Source organism: Anabrus simplex, chromosome 7 (genome assembly GCF_040414725.1).
Source record: "Anabrus simplex isolate iqAnaSimp1 chromosome 7, ASM4041472v1, whole genome shotgun sequence".
Lineage (NCBI taxonomy): Eukaryota > Metazoa > Arthropoda > Insecta > Orthoptera > Tettigoniidae > Anabrus > Anabrus simplex.
The window spans coordinates 79,532,161-79,559,832 of record NC_090271.1 but is presented as its reverse complement, the minus strand read 5'-3'; the positions used below and the strand labels follow the sequence as shown (position 1 = coordinate 79,559,832).

The window sequence follows — 27,672 nt, the reverse complement described above, 5'->3', positions numbered from 1 at the left end:
CTGTAGCTCATATCAGTGATTCACAAGTATTTACGTTCTTTCCCTCTCCTTAAAAATTTAGTGTAATGGAATTGGGAGAATTTTGAAATCACAAGTTCAATTATATCTTAATTATATTATTTGTAGTTTTAGGAGGCACGCTATTATCGATAATTTGCCCTATGGTATTGTCTAACGGGACAGAAATCAATGCCACGAACTCGTCGCATTTAAATATTTCGAATGTCCCCAACCTCACCCGGAATCAAATCCACTATCTTGGAGACGGGAGGACAATGATCGTGCCACTGATGCTAGCTTTTAAATTTACACAGGTCTTTTTATTTATGGTAGCGCTTTCAAAAATTGTCTAGGTTGGGCACTAATTTAGTTTAAGCCTAGTTTTTTTGGCAGGATGCCCTTCGTAATATACGTCAAATTATGTATTCACTATTGCGTATTCGAAGCCAAGACCTCTGAAACAAAGGCTATAATAGTAACCATTCATCCAAGAAGCCGGACAAAATTTTACACAAGTGGACAATGGAAATACTAGTATAAACAAATACAAATATTAGGTATGCAGATTGTTCACAAACGCCATTTCTCGATAGGGGAAACGTTCCCTTTCAGTATAGCGAATATTTAAAACAACACACAGTACATAAACTGAGTAAGTCCGTACAGAATACGTTTCTTGTAATGTTTACTTTTAACTTGAGACTAAGCCATTACACAGAGCCTAACACTCTAATATTTTCAGATGATGTTCTCATTTGGGAAGAAAATGAAGCAGAAGCTAATATTTTGAGTGACAAGTTTAAAGAATATGGAATAAACATCAGTTTAAAGAAACCTTGGAAGTTCTTGCCAAAATATATCATAATAAAACAAGAACAACTTAACATTACTCATCAAGTTTCTCAATTTTATTTTCAAGTGAAAAATCTACTGTGGGAAGATGAAATACCTGAGAAAGTAAAATTTTACATCTTTGAATCCTACTTCATTTCCAGTTCTGACTTATGGACCCGAAACTTGTACCCTACACAAGAAGGCTAATAGTAAAACCCAGTCAACATAAATTAAATTGTTCCTAGAAGCTTTTACGAAGACACAGGCTGCAATGGTTTGGACATGTAATGAGATGAACGGAAGGAGAACAGCAAGAAATTACTTTGACAGAGAAGTGAAAAGGAAGAGACGAATAGCGAAGCAAAGGAATCTATGTATAGACACAATTAAATCGGAGGTCAGCGAAAGGAATGTCAAGTGGGAGAGAATAGAGGAACAGAAACAATCTGACAGGAAGAGGTGGCGAGCGCTTGTACACCACACCTTGAAAACTGACGATGATGGTGACTGAACCATAAAGATAACATGAACTATGTTTGTTAAATACTGTCAAGTGCTAGCAATTAGTCGGCCTCTCTCTCTCTCTCTCTCTCTCTCTCTCTGTGTGTGTGTGTGTGTGCAGAAAAGTATTTCATTGGGCTCAATTGTTATGTTATTAATTAATTACTGGACTCTGCTGTTTTCCTCATTCGCTCTGCACGTTATAAACCAGTAATTAAGCGACACAGTGATGTCAATAAACGTTTGTATATAGACCAAATTGTAAACGAAACAAAAGATGAGCAGAAGCCATGTCGGAATCACATCACATGAGTGTTAGAAATAATTAGTAGCGCAGAATTTTAGCTGGGAAGGATTCTTTCTTGCCTGGGCTCTCCTTTAGCGAATATTGGCACATCACACTATGTCCAGTCTTCTTCAATTCGATTACATCTTCCTGAGTTAATAATAAATAAAATTATTATTTTTTACGTCCCACTAACTACTTTTTGAACGGTTTTCGGAGACGCTGAGGTGCCGGACGTTTGTCCCGCAGGAATTCCTTTACGTGTCAGTAAATCTACCCTCACGAGACTGACGTAGGCCGCTATTTTAGCACCTTCAAGTACTACCGGACTGAGACAGGATCGAACCTGACAAGTTGGGGTCAGAGGGCCAGCACCTCAACCGCCTGAGCCACTCATGCGGGCACGTCTTCTTGAGAGTCTGCGGGTGTATCTACCCACATAGACTTGACGACAGCAGTGGGCGTACCCGGTTGCGGTTTGTGGCACTCAGCCGTCTTAGTTTTCTTATTTATTTCTTTTCCTACTTGTTTGACGCAGCACCGACATAGACAGGTTTCGTGGCGACGATGAGATAGAGAAGGGCTAAGACTGCGAAGGAAGCCACCATGGCCTTATTCAATGTACAATACCAGCATTTTCCTGGTGTGAAAATGGCAAACAGTGAGAAAAACATCTTCAGGGCTGTCGAGAGTGACTTTGAAGCCATGATCTGCCAAATACAAGCTCGCTCGGTATCTATATAGATAAAATACGAGTTTTGTCTGTACATTGCTCAGAATTTGAAAATAATGGTATTTTTGTATCGGTCATGTCCGCTGTAACAAAGAAATGTACTTTTTCGTTCGTTCGTAATCTGTTTACCCTCCAGGGTCGGTTTTTCCCTCGGACTCAGCGAGGGATCCCACCTCTACCGCCTCAGGGGCAGTGTCCTGGAGATTCAGACTTTGGGTCGGGTATACAACTGGGAAGAATGACCAGTACCTCGCCCAGGCGGCCTCACCTGCTATGCTGAACAGGGGCCTTGCGGAGGGATGGGAAGATTGGATGGGACAGGCAAGGAAGAGGGAAGGAATCGGCCGTAGCCTTAAGTTAGGTACCATCCCGGCATTTGCCTGGAGGAGAAGTGGGAAACCACGTAAAACCACTTCCAGGATGGCTGAGGTGGGAATCGAACCCACCTCTACTCAGTTGACCTCCCGAGGCTGAGTGGACCCCGTTCCAGCCCTCGTACCACGTTTCAAATTTTGTGGCAGAGCCGGGAATCGAACCCGGACCTCCTGGGGTGGCAGCTAATCACACTAACCACTATACCACAGAGGCGGACAAAATGCACTTTTTACTTTTCCGTAATTTCTGTCTGTCTGTCTATCTGTCTATCTGTATGTACATGCATCACGAGAAAACGGCTGAAAAGAATTTAATGAAAATCGATATGTAAAGTCGGGGTATAAACCACTACAATCTAGGCTATAAATCATTTTATTAACACTGAGTGAAATGGTAGTTTAGGGGAAGGCCTAAAATTTTATTCTCAAATATTTATTTTATTAGTGGTCCTATCGATAAATACTGCATAACTAAAGTTATATATAATTAAATTTCCGACCATTTATGTCTCATACATTTTTACCGTACCGGCAATGATAACACAGATATACATGAATTTGAATTTTTGTTGCCAAGTCCTTATCAACGCCGAGCCACGAGAAAATGTGTTAACAGAATTTAACAAAAGTTGGTGTATAGAGTCGGGGAATAAGAAAATACAGTCTAGGCTATAAACAATTTTATTCATCCTGGATGAAATTGTAGTTTAGGGGAAGGCGCCTAAATTTAATTTTTAAATACCTATGTTAGTGATCCTACAAACAAAAGTTATAGAGAATACAATTTCCGATTATTTGGGTTTTATTCAGTTTTACCGTACCGACTATTATAAGAGTGGTATTTTAGAGTCTGAAGAAAACTAAATGTGAAAGCCTACAATATCGGAAGCGCATAACATAGAGCAGATATAACATTACACCGACCACTGTTTGTTGTGATGTTCTTGGTCTCTTATACTTCCACTCAACTCCGACAGATGGGATTACTGCTGTGTACCAAGTATAACAGCCTGACTGAATATTGGCGGGAAATGGCTGGGGAGTTAGAAAACTTTCTTCTTTAGCATGCCATTCCTCTGATTCATACATTCTCTGATACTGCTGGTACGTAACATGCTCGTTCATCATAGTATTCCAGCTATTCGATCCCTACTCTGACGCACTGATTGGATTGATCAGTGCGCACAATTAACGGAATAATGGCAGACGCTCACTTATGACCCGGTCTAGAATTACAATTTAGGCCTATTCCTAATTATGGCACCACAATTCACTAAATAACTCAAAATTTAACCCGTGAAAAGAGACGTTTCTTAAGAAAAGCTTCCTCATCTTCACTTTTATTAAATTCTACATTCATTTCATTCCAAATTAGCAGTGAAGAGGGGGTTTATGCTCTGGCTTGAAGGAAAAATTTGCCTCCAAGTCAGATAGATTTTTCTGCCAAGTGTATTGAATTGAGATTTTTCGACTCATCGGGTTCTCCTAGGAAACAGATTAGTAAAAATACATAGTTTTTGCCCTGGGATTCTCCACTATTCGACTCCACCCGCCGAAAAAAGACGAAGATTGTTCACGGATCACGGCTCACTGCGGCTTGGTCATTCAAGCTCTGGAACGTTGGACTGTCAGATCGGCAGCGTTCGTTAAAAGTGAGAAAATGTGTGGTTTTTCATTTGATCGACTCTTTCATATAAAAGCATTGCTTTTAATCGCGCCATTCCTACTGACGTCATTGTAATGACCCATGTTCATTTCAGTTGGGAAAACCACTAAGACAGTCTTTCTGAGGATGTAAAAAGGCAGGTGGAGTGTGAGTGTCTGACATTATAATGAAAACTCCCCAACCTGATTGTGACTGATGGTAGGTAAGCGGGCCTACCTTTACAATGGAAATGCCCTAACCCTGTTTTCATATGAGAAAAGACGTTTGGTGAATTTCCCGTCGCGTTTCTAGGGTAACGTTGAGAGCTATACAATTTAATACATCTTGCTCACAACGTGTACACTACCTATCCTAGAATTCTGTATGCAAGGTAGAATTCCGTAGCGAAGCACGGGTACATCAGCTAGTCTATCTATAATAATCTATGTGTGTGCTAAAAACCGCGCGGCCAACTTGCTTGGTTGACTTTCTTTCGTTGTGCGTAGGATCTCGTACACTCATCCTCAGATATTTTGGGCTTGTTCGACACCTTTTGACTCCATTCTTCTTGTCTCTGTTTGTGGTAAGCCTGAATCTTATTTAAATTAAGATTTTGAAATATTTGGGAATTTTCACGAAGTTCACAAATTTTCACGTAGGTACGACGTAGATGCAATGAACGATACCTCGTAGTACGTGCTATCTGGGCACGGTGCCGAGTTGTACTGATTTTACCTCATGCTCCTATCTCCGATTTCACCACAATATGGCGGATAGGCGCACCACTCACTACTGCATCATCTGACCTCGAAATGTATTTTTTTATACACTTTGGAACCTTTTTAAAAATAATGTGTTATATACTGTATTTGTCAACTTATTATTACAGGAAGTCTGGTAAACACTTCTTTGGGACGGGTTTTTACTGGGAGACCCAGTACTGGAACAACACGATATCTGTTTTCTAGTTCAATATACATTTTGGAAAATAAATCACAGTTCAAGTAGAGGAAATTTACAACTTTAAGACTTATTGATACATTTATCATTACACTGGAGAAGAAATCTTTGTTCAACTTCTCATCAGATGTTGCCAGACGACAGAATATTGTGGCAGCATTTAACAAAGTAGTGTTAAGTACAATATTTTAAATACTTTATATGTTATCATAAATGGTAAAAATGATCCCCAATAAAAGCCACTGAAACTTTCAAAGTGTTGACGACAATGTCAGGTATTAAATTTAGATTATTAAATTTAGATTACTTTTGTACATCTCAAAAATATCTGTCAAGAATTTCGGAATTATTCCCTTAGCGGCAACACCCAGCCTCCCAACCTCGGTATTCCAACTGCAGACCGGGTCCACTACCTCTCCTATTTCACAGTTCATAAGTTGGTATCAAGTGGCTGACAGAACCCTTTTCCATTCCTGAGCCTAGAATTAAAATCCTTGGACTGGCTGGGAATTTAACCTGAAGCCTCTAAGTAAGAGGCATAAGAGGGAGTGTTTGGTATAGTGGCTCAGCGATTGGTTGTCCATGCAGTTGTCCGTGGTTCTAATTCCGATGGCTCCTCGGATGGAATTTTCACCTGAATTACGTGACATCAGATGCGGCATTTGGCCTTGCATTCCAATCCAGAAAGCGCCATTAAGCCCAGAAATAACTGGGGCAGACCGAAAGAGTTTACTTATCGAGGGTAATGTACTTTCACTGATAAAGTACCCTTAAGCACCCACAAGGAAATATCTTCTTTTTCTTCAAGTGCTATCTCCACTCAGAAGGTGGGATATCATCATAGCGCGAAACAGCTCAATAGTCGAACAGTTAAATCGAGTTTGCAGATTATCAGTCCAAGAAATGCGTCTTCTTCCTGGTCTTCTTTTGGCTTGTATTTTCCCTTGAATTACCAGCTGCAGTAGATGCTATTTCTCTCCACGCATCACATATACTTCCCGATTTTGACAGTATTCAATATTTACTTTCTCTTTCTCATTCGCCTCAATACTTCATCGTTTGTGACCTTATGTGTCCAATTGAACCGCAGTGTACTTCTGTACGTCTTGGCTCAAATGCCTCTAATCTGTGCATTTCTCTTTTTCCTCAATGGTCAAGGTCTCAGCTCCATAGAACAAAGTGGAGAAGACGTTACACATCAGAAGTATAATTTTTTGGTGTAAACTAAGGTATCTGCTACAGAACATTCTCCTCATTTTATTGAATGCATTTCTGGCTTTGCCGAACCTGTACTTTATTTTCTCAGTACATTCAATGTTGTAGTTCACATTTGTTCCCAAATACTTGTACTTTGTCTCTTGCTGTACTGTCTCTCCATTATCATCAAGCTCTCTTCGTGTTCTATTTGGGATACTACCTTAAAACCTATCTCACTTACCTGAAGTGTTAAGCCCCATTTGTCACTTGCCTCCACGGATCGGTTGGTGAGTCACTGTGAATCTTGTAGGCTTTCTACCAACAACAATGCGTCATCCGCAAATCTTAAGTTGTTGTTTGCTTTTCCCTTAACTTTAATTCCCACTGTTTCTTCCGATAAAGCTGTTGGTATTATTTCCTCTGAGTAGTGGTTCAACAGCATAGGAGACAGGAGACAACCCTGTCTTACGCCACGTCTTATTACCACCTCTTCAGAGAACTCTCTACTTTCCTTTACGATAGCAGTCTGATTGTAATAAATATTGTTGATGTTATTCATGAGCATTTGGTCTAATTTGGTAGATACGTGTACCATTGCAGGTTTTATAAATGATTCGAATGCCAATGAACTGTAATGTTCAGAATGGTCACAAGATACCATTACTGGTACCATTACGTTTATAGCGGATGGAGTTATGATGCATATGTGGAGAGCGTCAGACAGTCAGCACAGTGATAGAGGATCACCGTACATGAACGCATTAGGCAGCGTTACCAGTACTGCTGAAAATACAGAATACTACGGCTTCTAACCAATCACATTGTTATTAGGTTGATGTTGATGTCAGTACTCTTGAAATTAAATCATCAAGCATCAACAGAGATCGCCGGCATCCAAGTCATCCATGAAGGTAAGTACAGTAATTTATGGTGATTATAAGCTTGATAGTCCATATTATTCAAGGATATTATAGCTATGTTCATATATCTCATCTTTTGAGACCTTTGAAGTTAAACAGCATGACCAATATTTTGATTATTGTTGACTTACTTGACCATTATTGTCGTATTGACCCTCTTCGAACCCGGAGCACGAACAAAGCATCACCATCTGGTCCTGGCGACGCCTATATTCTTCGCTTTATCCCAGGTCTTACTTTCTTCCAGTGCTTCAGTGTCGACAGATCTTCTCCCTGAGTGCCTGTGCCTCCCATTCTTCCCTTTCCTTTGCTGGTTTCAGTCCGAAATCTCCCTCTCAATGGCTTAATTTTTATTCCTCAGTCCAATCGATATTCTCCGACTCATATAGATGTACATCTCGATTCCTTACGTCTTTGTTCAAATGTGTTCAAAAATCCATCGCAAACAGCGGTTCACAATTGACAAAGCTCTGCAGTTTAGAGGCGCTGTTTGTTGGTTAGTGTTCTTTTGAGGAGTTTTAGAAGAACTGCCCACATTTTACTCTAGATGCACTTGGACTGATTGTCTGGAAGACGATCGTCAACATTCAAAGATTAGGTATAGCAATGAACACAGAATATGGCTCGTTCACTTATTAGACAGGATTGCAATTACTTGTTGAGGATTAGACCTCTACCGCTGCTGGGTGAACAATGCACGGATGTTTGACGTTACCAAGGCACCATGTGGGCGAGAAGTGTCTATACATTCCTTACTATTATTGTTGTAATTACGGGTGTATAGAGTGTTTTGCGTTATCTCGCCCATAATTACTGCTGAGAAGTCGACGTACGAGAATAATGCGGTTTCTAACTAATACTGTAGGTTAATATTTGATGACAGAGCTCTTAAAACTGAATCATCAGACATCACCAGCACAACAAGCTTTAACTTTTTTTATAAAAGAGAAATTATATAAGCTAGATAGTGCACTACTTTCGGCAATAGTGTAGCTATGTTGAATTCTTTCGATCTCAACTGTTTGAGAAACGGAACGACAGTGCTTTATGGTAGTATTCGTGGTTTAATTGATCAACAATATTGCTCATGGTTTTGGATTCTTCCAAGACACTGATGTTTAATTGATGGTCTTGAGATTTTACTTTAATTCTACAACCTGTCTATATTTTATAGTAGAATTTTATTAAATTAGGGTAATTGTGTGTTTCAATTAAAAAGGAATGAATTTGTTAAGTTGCGTAAGATTACCTTAATTTTCAATTAGGTTGATAATATAATCTATGAAGGATGCCAAGTACTCACACATGACTCTAAGCTCTACGGTGTTGCTCTCTCCGTCACCCTCCACGTTCGACGCTATACATGTGTAGTTTCCAGCCTGGTGTCGCCGTACACTTTGCAGGGCAAGGTCCTCGTTGATCATTATCACACCTGCCTTCTGGTTGTGCTGAAGAATTTGACCCTAGAACACAGAAAATATACATAACGGATCAACTATAAAAAATGTTCGCTTGAACGGGAAAGGGAGGTCTTACAAGAATGTGACAAACGTGTACGATAATGTGGGGATTGGGGTAGGGGGTGTCTGCACGAATATAAGACGTTCGTCAGTTTTCTTTTTGTTAACACCCGATTTTGCAAAATCCAAATGAACTTTCTTTTAGGCAGTTTTCACTTGCTTTCTTCCGACTAAACATGTGCAAGTCTGGCTTCTTTTTCTTCTTTAGTCGTTCGAGTCCCTCTCTCTTGGAAAACATCATGACCAGTTTTGAAACAAGCCTGCCAAGTGCAAATTCTAAGAGGGTGGATTCATAGGCACTAAAAACACCAAAATATGCATGTATCTATGCAGTAAATAAACAGCAATATATGCACTCATATACAAACTCTTGCATACTCTGCAAAATATACTTTTTCTTTATATATAAGGTTGGTTATCCAAATATCAAATACCGAAGCAGAATATTTTTAGCTGCTTTTTCTTCTGGCATGATTTTTGTGGTTTCTGATCTTCATACAATGAGAAAATTAAAGTATAGGTTATAGATCCAACATAGTGGCGGCCCCGGCGAGCTCGCAATGCAGTAAACAGTCTTTCCATCGTCCACAGATACTGAATAACACGAAAGACGAACGGAAAAGGCAGGTGAGAGCTACAAGTCAATAGGTATGGACTGGTTAGGTCCTGCTATTGAGAAGACCATATGAACAAATACATTGGTGGCATTATTTAGTTTCAGGCTGTTTCTATTTTAATTCTCCTACATGAGTAAGACCGGGCGAGTTGGCCATGCGGTTAGGAGCGCGTAGCTGTGAGCTTGCCTCCGGGAGATAGTGGGTTCGAGCCCCACTGTCGATAGCCCCGAAGATAGTTTTCCGTGGTTTCCAATTTTCACACCAGGCAAATGCTGGGGCTGTATTTTAATTAAGGCTATAGCCGCTTCCTTCCTACTCCTAGCCCTTGCCCATCCCATCGTCGCCATAAGACTATCTTTGTCGGTGCGAGGTAACACAAATTGTTGTTCTATATAAGTAAAAATATTTTTGGGGGTGGGTAATTGGTACCTCCTCTTTGCAACTTCAAGTCTCGTAAAACATTTTTCTATGGTTCCAACATCTGAATCGAATACCAATACGCCTCCGAAATTATTTTACAAATTGTCAAACTCTTGTTAAAACTGTCGACTGTCAACAACAATGCATAGTAAAGGTTTCCGGCGGCGAACGGGATTTTTTACATACTCATTTATTTGCATTTTTGTACCGATCTGAGTATCAATATACAATATTATGTTGCCGTTGATGCTTTCACTGCCCGTACTTATATACATGATACTGTATAGGTTTTTGGGCTTATACCGTGTGAAAAAAGGTGAAATTCTTTATGATTCGCAGAGAACTGTGATGTAAGAAGTGATCTTTCATCACGTTAATTAATTTACAATTTCGTCGTATGTTCATATGTATTGTGGATTGCTTTGTATATTTATTTTAAATATGTCAATGTCAGTTTTTCTAAGTTTTTGGCTGAAGATGATGCAGAAAAAGCGTCAAAACTAGTTCCAATTGTTAATCAAAATGTTGTAACTTAAATGTTATAGCATAGGTAGGAAACCATTCTTACAGACGGACAGGTCGCATATCAGGTGTCAATTTGAAAGAGAACACCAGGCCACTCCGGAGACCACACGCCATAGTTGTCAGTGTATACAATTGCTCAACTTATACTCACAGGATAACACATACATGTACTGTACAATACAGTACTATTTGACAGCCTAGGAACAGATTAGCTTAAGTACTAACGCACTCTTTAGAGACGGCATTTAACGTTTTGTGCAGCAAATAAAAATATTTTTTTCTTCTTCTTCCTTCGCTTTTCCCACATCTGTGGGGTCGCGGGTTCGAGCTGTGTCGCACATGTGAATTTGGCCATGTTGTACGGCTGGATGTCCTTCGTGACGCCAACCCTATATGGAGGGATATAATTACTATTGCGTGTTTCTGTGGTGGTTGGTAGTGTGGTGTGATGTCTGAATATGATCTGGAGAGCGTTGGGACAAACACAAACACCCAGTCTTAGGGCCAGAAGAATTAATCAGATCCAATTAAAATCCCCGACCCGACCGGGAATCTAACCCGGGACCTTCTGAATCGAAGGCCTCAACGCTGACCATTCAGCCAATGAGTCGCACTACACGACCGAAAAACAGTGCATTTAGTAGTGAAGTTTGCTAAATTAACTGGTGCAGTGATAAATTGCCGATTACATTCTAACGCAAAGTTTTACTCCAAAGTAATAGACGGTAATATCAGCCGCAGACTGGTGAGTGAAGGAGAGACGCTCAGCTGCATTGTATTTTCGTGTCGGTCGTGTATCGCGAAGGACTTTCGTACCGAACCGTGAGCCGCTCTAACTAACTGTGTTAAACCCTAAATATTGTGTTCTAAGTTTTACGTGTGTTTGTTCTGTCATATTAATGTTGGCTTAATTCACAGCTGACAAGGGTTTATTCGGCACGTGTATATCGAGTGGTGAAGAGGTATTTACCTGAAGTCTTCTGTGTTGCAGTGTACAGGAACTTTCCTCAAGAAGATGGCACCACCCATGGAAGAAAGAAGATTGTTTCCATGTGTTAACTACGAGGTGAACATGGAGTAACCTAATACCAGTGCGGGGATGTGAGCCGCTGCTGATGTCCAGGGAGTTGTCAAAGATAAGAGGCATGTTTTAAATTAAATGGCATGTTATATGAATTATGAATAATACTAGTGAAAATTAGTGTAGGGATTTTCTTAAAAATAATTTTTGCCGGGCGGCATGTGTTTATTTTACATTTGTGACGCTGTTAATACGGACAGGAGGGGAATGCATGATTTCTCTATTTTTCTTTTACTTTACAATTAGTTGGATGGGATATTGAGGGAGATTTTAGAATTTATTTTGTTTTTTGTCATTATGCATGTTACTTAGCTTAGGATTATTTCGATATTCTTTTATGTTAGAGATAGGAGGATTAGATTGACAAGATTATCCACTTTCCGAGTTAAACACTTGCTGGGTTGAGAGTAAATTCAATTTTTCCATTTAGAAAGATTAGTACCAGTTAGGTTACATGACGCATGTTATTTCAGGGGCTGTGACATGTGTGGGGCTGCATCGCAACGTTGACTAGAAAAGGATTTTCCAATGTGGGTTGGAAACTGTTTCGTACTATGATTTGAGTGGGAATCGAACCCGGATTTATAATGAGAAAGGCTGATGAGATCGTAAGATATATAAGAGAATTTAATGCATGCTGATTTATGAAGTTGATTATGCAGGCTGATTGCATGCCTGATGATGTGATAAGGATGATGTGAAGTGAGAATAGGCCTGCAATTGTATTTTGAGAGATTATTGAGAATCAGAATTGACGGGAAATTAATGTCAGGCCAGTGAATCCGATGTGTGTGTTGAATTATAATAGCATGCTAGCAAGAAATACGATTGTTTGTGAATTTCCGAGCAGTTGAGGAAATACAAGCTCGCCTTACAGGTTTACTTATCAGCCGTGTTTATATAGACAGTGTGAAATGAGATGTCGTTTCCGTAATACAACCTTGTCGAACAGTGACCAAGCCCTCAGTGCAATATTGAGTTTCTTAATATTTCTTTTCAACCCACAGCAAAGCAGGAAATATGTGACAGAGGAACGCACTTTCTGGTGCGCAAATGCAGCAGAGGAATGCAATGTTGCCCATTGCTTTCCACATGTTTATTAAAGTATAATATTCGTTTTCTCTTACAGGATGGTGTTTTGTATAAGTTCATGTTATTTTGATATGTTGTTTTGTTGTTTAATGGGGAACAGCCCGAGTGCTGAGTGAATGTTGGTGGTCAATCTAGTTCTTACTAGTTCCTTTGGGTGAACCGCGTTTCACGTCGAGTCAGTGTAGTATATAAGTTTTCCCTTTCCTAATCCGATGTAGATATTTGAAATACTTTAATTATGTTGTGATCATTGTAAATATAGCGTAGGCAAATGCCACTAGTATTTTTCATAGTTCATATCATGTCCTATTGCGTCCTAATTTTCTTTTTATTTTAATTTTTGCGGCAACTCTCCTGAATTTAAATCGTATCATGGTGATAGTTAAGATCGGGCTACTCCATACGAATCAAATATGCATACGCATACAAATACGAATACAAATATGGACATGAACATTGGACAATCATGTGAAGTATATTTTGAAGTTCACAAGTATTTAATGTTGTGTTTGAACTTTCATTTAGCAGTTAATTGATTGCATAATTCACGTTTTGATGTTCACTTACTTTTCAGTTTTTTTTTGACAATTTTGTATTTATTTTATTATTTGAATTTCATTTGTGATAGTATGATTCGGGGTTATTTTATGAATAAACTCACCTTACCCCTTATTATTGTTTCTCATTCGAGTTAAACCTCCATTTCCTGACATATACTTATAATTAAGTGATAAATTTCGACATTTAGACTTGCCCTTTGACAACCAACCCATTTCTCTGCCCAAATCTGAGTTAGTCTGAAGTTTATACAGGAATGGAGGCATTGTCCTAGAGGATTATTACCCCTGGGTACGGTACAGTATCTCTCATGGTAAAAATGCACCAAACCAGACCTTCTATAAATTTTGCTCTATATACTGTTTAAATGGAACTAATATTTTCCACCTCCCATGGGAACCATGTGACCTTGCCGCGGTAGAGAGGCTTGCGTGTCCAATGAAGCGGATAGCTAAGCCGTAGGTGCAACCATATCGGATGGGTATCTGTCGAGAGACTAGACTAACGAATGGTTCATCGAAAGGGGGGTAGCAGCATTTCGGAAGTTCAAGTGCGACAGTCTAGATGATTGACTGATAGGGTCTTGTAATATTACTTCAAATAGCTTAGCCATGCTGACACTGCTACACGGCTGAAAGCAGCGGGAAACTACAGCCGTAACTAACTCCCGAAGATATGCAGCTCTCTGTATGAATGATGTGCTGATGATGGCTTCCTCCCGCGTAAAATGGATCTCCGGGAGGGGACTACACGAGAGGGGACAATCATCAGGAAGATGGATACTGACAGTCTGCGAGTCAGAGCGTGGAATGTTAGAAGTTTGAATCGTTGTGGCGGGTTAGAGAATCTGAAAAGGGAGATGGATAGACTATAGTTAGATGTAGTTGGTATATGTGAAGTACGTTGGCAGGAAGAGCAGAATTTTTGGTCAGGCGACTACAGATTTGAAAATCCACAGCCAGTTTCCAGTCATTCGAACGGGTCAGGAATGGAATGAATGAAGCCCCATCTAGTGGCGAGGATAGTAATTGTGCCAGCTGCTGAAGCCTGTCGCAGTCCTCTGGGGCAATGATTAATGAATGGCTGATGAAATGAAATGATATTGGAGATTTTTGCTGAGATAAAAGATGACACGGAAAACCGGATTACCCGGAGAATATTCTGTTCCGCCTCCGCTTTGTCCAGCACAAATCCCACGTGGAGAGACCGGGATTTGAATCACGGAATCCAGTGGTGAGAGTCCGGCGTGCTGCCGCCTGAGCCACAGACTTCACTGCAGAATTATCAACACAAAATCAAATAGGGGAAATGCAGGGGGTGGTTTAATAATGAATACGAAAATAGGGCAGCGGGTAAGCTACAACGACCAGCATTTTGAAGGGATTATTGTTGTCAAGATAGACACCAAACGAACGCCCACCACAATAGTGCAGGTCTATATGCCTACTAGTTCAGCGGATGATGAAGAAATCGAAGGAATATACGAAGAGATAGAAAATGTAATACGATATGTGAAAGGCGACGAAAATCTAATTGTGACGGGAGACTGGAATGCAGTGGTAGGTCAAGGAGGAGAAGGTAATACAGTAGGAGAATTCAGATTGGGACTAAAGAATGAAAGAAGAGGCCGGATGGTTGAATTCTGCACCGATCATAATTTAGTCCTTGCTAACACTTGGTTCAGACAACACAAACGACGGCTGTATACATGGACGAGACCTGGAGGCACTGGAAGGTATCAAATGGACTTCATTATGAATAGGCAGAGATTCAAAATCCAGGTGTTGGATTGCAAGACTTTCCCAGGAGCAGATGTGGACTCTGACCACAACCTGTTCGTCATGAAATGCCATCTGAAATTGAAGAAATTGAAGACAGGATGGAATGAATGGAGATGGGATCTAGACAAGTTGAAAGAAAAGAGTGTGAGGGATTGATTCAAGGAACATGTAACACAAGGACTATATGAAGAGGCTAAAGGGAATACAGTAGAGGAAGAATTGACAGTCACGAAGAATGAGATCAGTAAGGCAGCTGAAGAAAAGTTAGAAAGAAAGGAAGGATCAACTAAGGAACAGTGGATAACTCAAGAGATACTAGACCTGACTGACGAACGACGGAAGTACAAGAATGCAAAAAATGAGGAGGGAAGAAAAGAATACAGGCGAATAAAGAATGAAGTAGATAGGAAGTGCAGAACAGCTAAGGAAGGATGGCTGAAAGAGATGTGCAAGGATGTTGAAGGTTGTATGGTCCTAGGAACGGTAGATGCTGCATACAGGAAAATCCAGGAAACCTTTGGAGAATGGAAAACTAGGTTTATGAATATTAAAAGCTCAGATGGAAAACCACTTCTAGGGAAAGAAAACAAGTCAGAAAGACGGAGGGAACATATCCAACAGTTGTATCAAGGTAAAGAAGTTGATGGTAGGATTCTGGAACAAGAAGAGGCTGTTTATGCTGATGACATGGGAGACCCAATTTTGAGGTCAAAATTCGTCAGAACTTTGAGAGACCTAAGTAGGACCAAGGCACCAGGAATTGATGACATACTCTCAGAATTATTGACTGCCTTAGGAGAAATCAGCATGGAGAGGTTATTCCATTTAGTGTGTAAGATGTATGATACAGGTGAAGTACCCTCCGATTTTCGGCAGAATGTTGTTATACTTATTCCCAAAAAAGTCGGTGCTGAAAAGTGTGAAAACTGCCGCACAATTAGTTTAGTATCTCACGCCTGCAAAATTTTAACACGTATTTTTTACAGAAGAATGGAAAGACAAGTTGAAACTGACTTGGGAGAAGATCAATTTGGTTTCAGAAGAAATGTGGGAGCACGCGAAGCAATCCTGAAATTACGTCTGATCTTAGAGGACCGAATTAAGAAAGAAAAGCCAACGTACATGGCTTTCGTAGATCTAGGAAAGGCATTCGATAATGTTGATTGGACCAAGCTGTTGGAGATTCTGAAGGTGATCAGGACCAGATACCGGGAAAGGAGAATTATCTACAATCTATTAAAAAATCAGCCTGCAGTGATACGAATCGAGGGCTTTGAAAAAGAAGCAGCAATCCAGAAAAGAGTGAGGCAAAGCTGAAGTTTGTTCGCTTTCCTTTTAAATGTTTACATAGAACAGGCGGGAAAGGAAATCAAAGAGGAATTTGGGAAGGAAATCAAAGTCCAAGGAGAGGAAATCAAAACCCTGATATTTGCCGATGATATTCTTATTTTATCTGACTGCAAAAGATCTGGAGAAATCGCTGAATGGTATGGACAGAGTCTTGGAGGAGGAATACAAGATGAAAATAAATAAGTCCAAAACAAAAGTAATGGAGTGCGGTCGAACAAAATCAGATAATGCAGGAAATATTAGATTAGGAAATTAAGTCTTATAGGTAGTAGATGAATATTGTTACTTGGGCAGTAAAATAACTAGTGATGGTAGATGTAAGGACGATATAAAATGTAGACTAGCACAAGCAAGGAAGGCCTTTCTTAAGAAAATAAATTTGTTCACCGCGAACATTGATACAGGAATTAGAAAGATGTTTTTGAAGACTTTTGTCTGGAGCGTGGCATTGTATGGAAGTGAAATATGGACGATAACTACCTCGGAAAGAGAGAATACAGGAAAATGCTGAAGGTGAGATGGGTAGATAGAATCACGAATTAAGAGATATTGAATCGAATTGGCGAGAGGAGATCGATTTGGCTAAATTTGACCAGAAGAAGAGATAGAATTATAGGGCAAATCTTAAGGCACCCAGGACTTGTACAGTTGGTTTTTGAGGGAAGTGTAGATGGTAGGAACGGTAGGGGTAGACCGAGATACGAATATGACAAGCAGCTTAGAACAGATGTAGCTTGAAGTAGTTATATAGAAATGAAAAGTTTAGCACAGGATAGGGTGGCATGGAGAGCTGTATCCAACCGGTCTATAGACTGATGACTCAACCAACAACAATAACAACAACATTTTCCAGTAAAAATATAATAATCGTGACTATCTCAATTATCATTCCTCGTACGGTACAAAAGCAGGTCTTCATGTCTCCTTTGAGAAATCTTAGTTTATAACAAACGTAAAGCCAGCACCATAAAACTACACGTGGACCAGAGAAAAATCAAGCTGTTAAGGAAGTTTAAATATTTAGGTGAGTGTGTAGAACCCAATATCTCTGAGAAAAAATCTTCATGTCACACATGAATAAAATGGAAATGGCATACTATCTAACCAAGGGTGTGTATAACAAAATATCAATATCACTGAACGCCAAATTCGGGCACAACAGAACCGTCATTCGTCCGGAGGCTCTCTATGCTGGGGAGGGCCCTACAATGAACAAAAGGGTCTTATTGAGAAACTTGAGATCAAAGGAAGTTTTTGAGAAAAATCTTGGGCTCCATCAAAGAAAAGGTTGAATGTAGAAGATGACACAACCACGAGCTCTATTTACACGTGGAAAAGATAACCAGTACCATGCGCAAGAGAAGGATTGCTATCTATGGTTGCATGACAAGAATGAGACCTGCAATACCAATCAATCGGATCTTCTCTTACTTCCAAGATAAGAAGAAAAAAGGAGCCTGGTTCACTGAGGCAGAAAAAGATCTGTAAGTTGTGTGCATCACGAAAGATGATATGCTGGAGTGCAACCCACTTAAGAAGAAACTTCAAGACCACAACTGTTTCCGAATTTGAAAACATGGAGAGCATGGACCGAAGCAAGAAAGGAAAACCATTGGTAACGAATGCGGGAGTACTGTGCAAATGTTAAAGTCCGCGGGAGGAGACAGTTGAAATGACGTGATCCTTGGCTAGCCGAAACGATAATAATAATAATAATAATAATAATAATAATAATAATAATAATAATAATAATAATAATAATAATAATAATAATAATAATAATAATACTAAGATGAAGCACTACCAGACAGTCATCCGCCCTGAAGCTTTATATGCTTCAGAATGTTTAACATTCAACAGGAAGGGACTCGTGGAAAAACTTGAAATCCAGGAAAGAAAGATAATGAGGAAGATACTGGGGCCAGTCAAGGAAAGGGACAGTTATAAAAGACGGCCTAACCAAGAGCTCTACAAGTACTGTGAAAGAATAACAAATATAGCAAGGAAGAGACGCCTAGCATTCTATGGGCACGTCTACAGGATGCATCCTACCAGGTTCACCAACCGGATTCTCAACTACTGGCAAAATAGGAAGACCAAGTCACCATGGTTGATGGAAGTGGATAAAGATCTACAGGAACTGGGAATAACAGAAGGAATTTTAAAGGATCGTACAGCACTCAGGAAGATGCTTAAACATAAGAAGTTCCAGGACAGACTACCAACAAAGAAGACTGGCGCCCTTTGGACAAAGGAGAGGAAGGAGCAACACAGCCTGAGGATGCGTAACTACTGGGCAAACATCAAAGCCCATTCCAAAATGCAATAGTAGAATGTCGTGGTCCTTAGCTGGCCTATACGAAACAAGAATAATAATGATAATAACAATGATGATGATGATTTATCGATCCTTTCTAGAAACACAGATACAGCTGTAGAACAGATAAATCTTTTGAAACAACAAGCTGAAAGGACTAGACTTAGGATCTCCTTTGAAGAAACCAAGCACTGGCCTAATATTCCCACAGATCCCCAGCAACTAAAGACAAGGTATGAGAAGACTGAAAGAGTTAACAGCTTCATATATCTCGGTGAGATTGTGCAGATCGGATCTAATGAAAGAGAAGCTAACAACAGTAGGCGAGATAGGATGGCCGCAGCCTTTTGCAGAACACACGACCTGTACAAGAGAAAGGCAATTTCAATGCAAGAAAAACTCAGATGAGAAGTTTGAGAGGAAGATCCTTTGAAAGATAACGGACCTAAAGATCATGACTGGACAATATAGGAGGTTGCGAGGACGGAGGGATTTTATCAGAAGACCGATGTAATCCATCAAGAAGCGACTACTCAAGTTCTATGGCCACCTATTTAGAATGGAAGACAAGCGGTTGACTAAGAAATTTGTTACTACTCGATAGTAGACATAACACAAGTGATAAGTGGTTCAGGGAGGTCAGGAATGATCTGAAAAAAGGACGAAATCGTGAAGACATTGCTAACTGAACGAAATACCGACACCAGATCAATAACTTTCGTGAAGAAGAACAGCAGAACAGCGGGTAGACAGCAGAAAGGAGACAGCCTGCCAGAGGGAGAATGCTACAATACTGGGCTGCAAAGAAAGTTTTAAAAAATGTGTAAATGTTGCTCATTGTGGTCTCTAATGGCAGTAAACATCTTAAAAATGGCATGTGCCCTGTACAGAGGCCTAGTGTAGATTTTTTGAGTTGACGCCCTGTAGGCTGCGCGTTTGTGAGGACGGGGCCCTACCTAAGATGATTTCTAATGGTGAAGATGGCACACTCAGGCCCCGAACCAGAGGAATGAACACATGAACGTTAAATTGAACACGGGACTCTTTGGACTAAAGGTCAGCATGTTAACCATTTAGCCACGGAGCCGGACACCTCGTATGGTAAAAAGGCATGAAACATATAACTAAGAAATGTTACTTCCTATAGCTTTCGTTATGTAGCATTTATCGACAGGACCAGTATTAACAGAGATATTTGAGAATGCATTTTTATACTACCCAGCTTGAGTACAAGAATATACGCTAGATTCTTTGGCATTAAATATCAATTTTAATTAAATTCTGTTCAGCTCACATACAAACATGAGGGAAAGTTAAAAGAACAGAATTTCCTTTTTATTCTACACTTATTATTATATTTTTATTACAATTATTGCATTTTTGACCGAAATAGAGACAAAAATCTTATCTTATTTATACGGATAGTTTCTTAAACCAATAAAGCTTCATGAAAGTAGAACTTGTGCAGAGCTACTCACAATTTAATTAATTTCCTTCCCATGTAGTGTACACTGCATCTATCATTATTTACTAAAGCGTCTGCAGTACATGCATATTGCGATCCAGATATTAATTTAGTCTCTGCTCACAAACTGGAGTTCATCTGCAGGAATATTTCAAACACATAGCCTCTGGATCCCAAGACCACAGGTTCAGAACCCTACAGAGATAGTCAGATATTTGATGAGCGGAATAAAGTTCACTCCGTACTCGTACGACGACGCCATGTTTACCGGAAAATTAATGAAGTCTCGGCAGTAGATCGGAAAAGAAGATTTCCGGTTTCTCGGTCAAGGGGTAGATAACACGAAATGATAAAATTAACGCGCAGGCAGCCCAATGACTTGACATCAGAAGGCCTGCACCCGATATCTAAGGCTATTATCGTCCTCAACCTTTTCTTCTTCACGATAAACCACAGTTTACTGAAAATTCACATGATAGTTAAGAAATCATTCCTGCACAGGTAATAATAATAATAATAATAATAATAATAATAATAATAATAATAATAATAATAATAATAATTGTTACGGACTTATCCGTGGTAGTTAGAGGTGAAAGAAGGTGCTGGGATGAATAGGTCTCAACTTACGAAATTAAAGTTAATTTAAAACTTTAACAAAGGTTATATTTTCTTTTCAAGATCAAGAAATAACAAGAATAACAGGTACTCAGTAGCATATCAACAAGTTAAGGATGTACAATTACAGTTTATTAATGGATTTTGGGCTTCGAGCCCCAGATTCACAATCCCTGAGCCATGAGCCCAACTTTACCTATACACAAGGTTCAACAAATGGGCAGAAAACCCCAATTATGCCAAGGAGCGTTTGCTCCCAATTACGCAGTTAAGCCTGCTCGAGGCACACAGAAAATACAATTTAAGAAAGAGCAACCCGCTCTCAAAGTTCAAGCCAATTCAAAGGCCACACCGAACTCCACTTTCAAGCTGCCTTCCAGGCACACAAGAACAGGGGTAAAAATACCCAACCTACTGAGGCCTATTCAGTAAAGAAACAGAATCATTACATGGCCCAAAATTCTGAGTTGAATGGAAGCGTAACTTACACTCCTAATACACCTTTTTAAAACCTATTTGTCTCTTAGGCCGCTTATGCAAGGGCTAATCCCATACTACGGAGGTGACACGATAGGAAAATTAATTACATTATGAAGCGAAGAAAAACAGTTATGAAAACGTAGTCACCTCAAAAATAATACGAGAGGGAGCTCGAGAGGGTTAGGCACTCTCTATCCCGATTTGTAGTTAAAGAGACGGAATTTATACCAAGTGTCTTTTACACTTTAAAGGAAGGTTACATGATAAAAGTTTCGAACCTGCCCCGAGGGTTAAACTGCTGAGCTAGCAAGCAAAGAAGTTATTAAAAGGCCATTACCTGATGGATGAACTGCCGCCTGAAGAAAGAGGCGCTTCCCGCCCCCTGCTACATAATCACACTAAGAAAGATGTTACTGAAGTGGCCCGGAGACAAGAAAATCAGCAGTTTATATACCCTCGCGGAAAATTCGAGACGTTTCCTGAATGAGAACCCACACCCCCCTCAATTTTATTGGCTAGGATCAAGCAACATATCCATATCGGAGAAGACATACGTAGTTGATCAAAAATTAATTAGAGAAATTCGGGACTGGCTAAATTCAAAACAAGCGAAAGGAGAAGGGTTATACTGCCAACCCAAAAAATGACTGAAAGAAATTTAACAAAGAACAAACTTATGAACACAACATTTCTCAAAAAAAAAAAAAAAAACCCAGTTCCTTCACTTTGCACCAGGGTGCACAATTGTAATTCTTCAGTAGTGCCATCTAGAAGAGAATGTTCACACTTCTCACTACAGAGAAAACAAATATAAATCGAAAAAGACACAGTTCAGAACTCCACAAAATTTACAATAGCGACATCTTCTGAGAAACTTTAGAATTAACATGGTTGTTAAAGTTCAGGCTTCCTCCAGTAGAGGAGTTTCAACTGGCGCAATGTTCAAAATCAATCAATACTGATCTGCATTTAGGGCAGTCGCCCAGGTGGCAGATTCCCTATCTGTTGCTTTCCTAGCCTTTTCCGAAATGATTTCAAAGAAATTGGAAATTTATTGAACATCTCTCTTGGTAAGTTATTCCAATCCCTAACTCCCCTTCCTATAAATGAATATTTGCCCCAGTTTGTCCTCTTGAATTCCAACTTTATCTTCATACTGTGATCTTTCCTACTTTTATAGACGCCATTCAAACCTATTCGTCTACTAATGTCATTCCACGCCATCTCTCCGCTGACAGCTCGGAACATACCACTTAGTCGAGCAGCTCATTGCAACATTTTGTAACGCTACTCTTTTGTCGGAAATCACCCAGAACAAATCGAGCTGCTTTTCTTTGGATTTTTCCAGTTCTCGAATCAGGTAATCCCGGTGAGGGTCCCATACACTGGAACCATACTCTAGTTGGGGTCTTACCAGAGACTTATATGCACTCTCCTTTACATCCTTACTACAACCCCTAAACACCCTCATAACCATGTGCAGAGATCGGTACCCTTTATTTACAATCCCATTTATGTGATTACCCCAGTAAAGATCTTTCCTTATATTAACACCTAGATACTTACAATGATCCCCAAAAGGAACTTTCACCCCATCAACGCAGTAATTAAAACTGAGAGGACTTTTTCTATTTGTAAAACTCACAACCTGACTTTTAGCCCCGTTTATCAACATACCATTGCCTGGTGTCCATCTCACAATATTTTCGAGGTCACGTTGCAGTTGCTCACAATCTTGTAACTTATTTATCACTCTATAGAGAATAACATCATCCGCAAAAAGCCTTACCTCCGATTCCACTCCTTTACTCATATCATTTATATATATAAGAAAACATAAAGGTCCGATAACACTGCCCTGAGGAACCCCCCTCTCAACTATTACAGGGTCAGACAAAGCTTCACTTACTCTAACTCTCTGAGATCTATTTTCTAGAAATATAGCAACCCATTCAGTCACTCTTTTGTCTAGTCCAATTGCACTCATTTTTGCCAGTAGTCTCCCATGATCCACCCTATTAAATGCTTTAGACAGATCAATCGCGATACAGTCCATTTGACCTCCAGAATCCAAGATATCTGCTATATCTTGCTGGAATCCTACAAGTTGAGCTTCAGTGGAATAACCTTTCCTAAAACCGAATTGCCTTCTATCGAACCAGTTATTAATTTCACAAACATGTCTAATATAATCAGAAAGAATGCCTTCCCAAAGCTTACATACAATGCATGTCAAACTTACTGGCCTGTAATTTTCAGCTTTATGTCTATCACCCTTTCCGTTATACACAGGGGCTACTATAGCAACTCTCCATTCATCTGGTATAGCTCCTTCGGCCAAACAATAATCAAATAAGTACTTCAGATATGGTACTATATCCCAACCCATTGTCTTTAGTATATCCCCAGAAATCTGATCAATTCTAGCCGCTTTTCTAGTTTTCAACTTTTGTATCTTATTGTAAATGTCATTGTTATCATACGTAAATTTTATTACTTCTTTGGCCTTAGTCTCTTCCTCTATCTCTACATTATCCTTGTAACCAACAATCTTTACATACTGCTGACTGAATACTTTTGCCTTTTGAAGATCCTCACATACACACTCCCCTTGTTCATTAATTATTCCTGGAATGTCCTTCTTGGAACCTGTTTCTGCCTTAAAATACCTATACATACCCTTCCATTTTTCACTAAAATTTGTATGACTGCCAATTATGCTTGCCATCATGTTATCCTTAGCTGCCTTCTTTGCTAGATTCAATTTTCTAGTAAGTTCCTTCAATTGGAATTAGCGGCGCCGAGGTGTACCGCCCGGTATAATAATATATTATTATTATTATTATTATAATTATTATAATAATAATAATAATAATAATAATAATAATAATAATAATAATAATAATAATAATAATAATTGTACCGCGAGGGTACACCTGCGGCGTGCATTCAAATTGAGCGCCTTGTGAACCGACATCTTACTTCTAAAACTTGAAACAACTAGTGCAAGAAGTTGGGACGTTGGTCAACAGATGTCATTACTAAAGTGATAGAGTAATGCGTTATTTTAAGGTTCCCTAAACTGACTGGATTTCTTTTGCTTGTCAACACTTCGATCTCTTTCCGCCAACTTTAAAAGTAACCAATTCGAAATTTTGGGTATTTAGTTTTCAACCAATCAGAGTTTCCTTGTACGTATTTAATTAGCCAATAAAAAACCGGGGGTGTGTCGGGCATTAGTCAATATATCTCTCGAACCTTCCTCTCGGATATAAAAGCAGGCAATTTTTTGAGCTATTTTGTCTTCTTGATCGTCGAGTGTACTGAGTGTGTGCTAATAGTGGAAGCGGGGGCGTTTCGCCCTTCATCGAGCAGTCCAGTCCTATAAGGTAATGGGAGCCATGTACTAACTAGGTGATAGCCTCTGAAAGCTAACCCGAGGGGAAGGTTTCCTGTTCTTAAGAATGTAACTTCAATAATGTAAACTTCATCTTCCAATGTCAGTTTCAAAACCAGCTTAAAAGCACTTAGCTGAAATTCGGGGACAGAGAGAGTGACACACTCTCGAGTTCCCTATCAACTTGTATTTGAGGTGACTATGTTTTTGTAACCGTTTTCTATCTGTAGCCTTGTAACTTAAATTTTCTCCATCTAGTCACCTCAGTAGAATGGGATTAGCCCCTGTAAATTCGGGCCAGGTGCCCAAATAGAGTTTTATCTTGTGTGCAAATTTCAAGTTCAAATGCCTGCCCCGCAGCATTTTGATTTTTTGGCCAGTAACTTTATCCTGTGTTTTCCTTTCCCAACAAGACCCGGTAAATTGAGTATTCTTCTTTGTTAAGTGCTTAAACTGTTGAGTGTTGAAGATAGTGATGTCTGTTCGAACCAGTAACATGTAGGTTGTGCCTCGAGAGGCCTGAAAGTGTAAATTTTAATGAGCAAATATGCTCTGGCTGTAAAGGTATTAGCTTTGGAGCCTTGCCGCCTAGATATTCATAGAGCATAGAGGCTCTTTACATTGTTGTAGTAGAGTTATTTAAATTCTGTAAAAGGAAGTGGGAGACCTGTCTCCTTGTCTTTTGAGTGTACGGAGCAATGGTGCTCCAGTAACTTTAGTAAAAATCGTGAGCTTCAAGCTCAGAGGTTCAATTAACAAATTTTGTTGGTTTTCTGATTTCTCCTATCTTGTACTTAAACTACTGTACCTAAAATCTTGTGCCGTCACTGAGCGACTTGTTTGCTCATGTTTTGCTTTTGAAAAAAGGAAGAGAAAATAAATTTAACTTTAATCTTAAAGCTTTTTTTTGCTTGTTGGTTTACGTCGCACCGACACAGATGGGTCTTACGGCGACGCTTAAAGCTTTTAAGTAATCTTTTGGTTGTAGTAGACAGACCCAGTCATGCCCGCACCTTCTTTCACATCTCTGTTCCACGAAAACACCGTAATAATAATAATAATAATAAGAATAAGAATAATAATAACACATGTACTACTACTACTACTACTACTACTACTACTACTACTAATAATAATAATAATTGTACCGGGCGGTACACCTCCACGCCGCAAATTCAAATATTGCTCCAGTTGAAACCTCTCTACAGGAGAAATCCTGAACTTTAACAAACTGTATTAACTCAACGGTTTCTCGGAAGATGTCACTACTGTAAATTTGGTAATCTTGAAGTGTTCTGAACTGTGTCTATTTTGATTTGTGTTTGTTTGCTCCGTATCAAGAAGTTTGAACATTCTCTAACAGATATCGCTACCCAAAACTATGGTAACACACTCTGGTGCAATGGAATGAACTTTCTTGAAGAAATATTGTATTCCTAAGTTTTATTTTACTAAATTTTGTTCTGTGGTTTTCGGGTTGGCAATATAAATCCTTTCCTTCCGCAAGTTTTGAAATTAGCCAATCATAAATTTCTGTAATTAATTTCCCACCAATAAGGTATTTCTTCATCGTCTTGTGTATTAGTTTTTGCTGGTAGCCAATAAAAGTTTGTGGGCGGGTTGTTGTCATTCATGAAAGGTCTCGAATGTTCCACGAGGGTATATAAACTGCTGATTTTCTTGTCTCGGTGCCAGTTCAGTAACATCTTTCTCAGTGTGTGAATATATAGCAGGGGGCGGGAAGCGCCTCTTTCTTCAAGCAGCAGCTCATCTAAAAGGTAATGGCCTGTTAACATCTTCATTTCTTGCTAGCTCAGCAGTCTACTCTCGGGGAGGGTTCGAAACCTTTAATATGTAACCAATTCCTTTAAAATGTAAATTAACTTTCTGTGTATGTAAAAAACTTCATATCTCTTTTACTGGAAAGCGGGGATAGAGAGTGCTTCACCCTCTCGAACTCCCCTTCATTTTGAAATTGAGGTGACTACGTTTTCATAACCGTTTCTTCTCTTCCTTGGGATTGGCCCCTGTATATCGGCCTAGAGCCACTTAGGTTTTAAAAAGTGTATTAGGAGTGCAAACTACGCCTCCAGTCAATTTGGTATTTTGGACCATGTAATTAACCTGTTTCTTTCCTGAGTAGGCCCAGTAGGTTGGGTACATGATACCCCTGTGTAAATTTGTAAGTTGTGCCTGCAGGCAAGCGATTGTAAAAGTCGAGGATGCCTTAAATAGGCGTGAGTAACTGGGAGTCGGTTCGCTCGTTTCAAATTAGGTTTTGAGTGCCTCTTGAAGACCGCGATGTATTTAGTGAGAGCAAGTGCTCTTTGATTTCAGGGGAATTCTGCCCCAGGTGGTCTGGTTGAATATTGGTAAAGTGGAGCTTGGAGCTCATTAATTATTCACCCGGGGCTTGAACCCCAGCAAATGTAATTTATTAACTTGTTTTCCTGCTACTTGGTACCTGTTACTCTGTTGTTGTTATTTGTTGATTTTGAAAAGAAAATATAACCTTTGTTAAAGTTTTAAATTAACTTTAATTTTGTAGTTGAGACCTATTCCCGCCTGCACCTTCTTTCACCTCTAACTACCACGGATAACTCCGTAACAATATTATTATTATTAATAATAATAATAATAATAATAATAATAGTAATAATAATAATAATAATAATAATACAAGGACCAGTCTGTGCAGGGGGAATTTTGATCATAAGGAAATCTCATGTCCTGTACGAACACTCAGAGAAAATCTAAAACACATTATTTTAGGAAAGGAAGTTTGAAATTTTATGGACATATTTTCGGAATGAGTAATCGGAGATTGGCCAAAAGAATTCTGAGCCTAGTGGAAGTAAAAAAAACAAAAAACAAAAAACAAAAACAAGTGGCTTCTCGAAGCTGGAAAAGAGATCTTCAGGAAATGGGCATCACAGATGACATTGTGTTAGATACATCTAAGTTCAAGAAATTAGTCGACAATCGCCTCTTGAAACATCAT

The 27,672-nt window shown here is 39.4% G+C and overlaps 1 protein-coding gene across 1 annotated transcript in view; it reads right to left on the bottom strand.

Moving 5' to 3' along the window:
• The window catches only part of LOC136877702 (synaptogenesis protein syg-1-like), a 1,066,513-nt gene that overhangs the window by 142,130 nt on the left and 896,711 nt on the right, over window positions 1–27,672 (bottom strand). Inside the window, exon 9 of the mRNA XM_068228708.1 lies at window positions 8,754–8,913. Coding sequence (XP_068084809.1) covers window positions 8,754–8,913 — 160 coding nt within the window. The remainder of the gene's footprint in view (window positions 1–8,753; window positions 8,914–27,672) is intronic.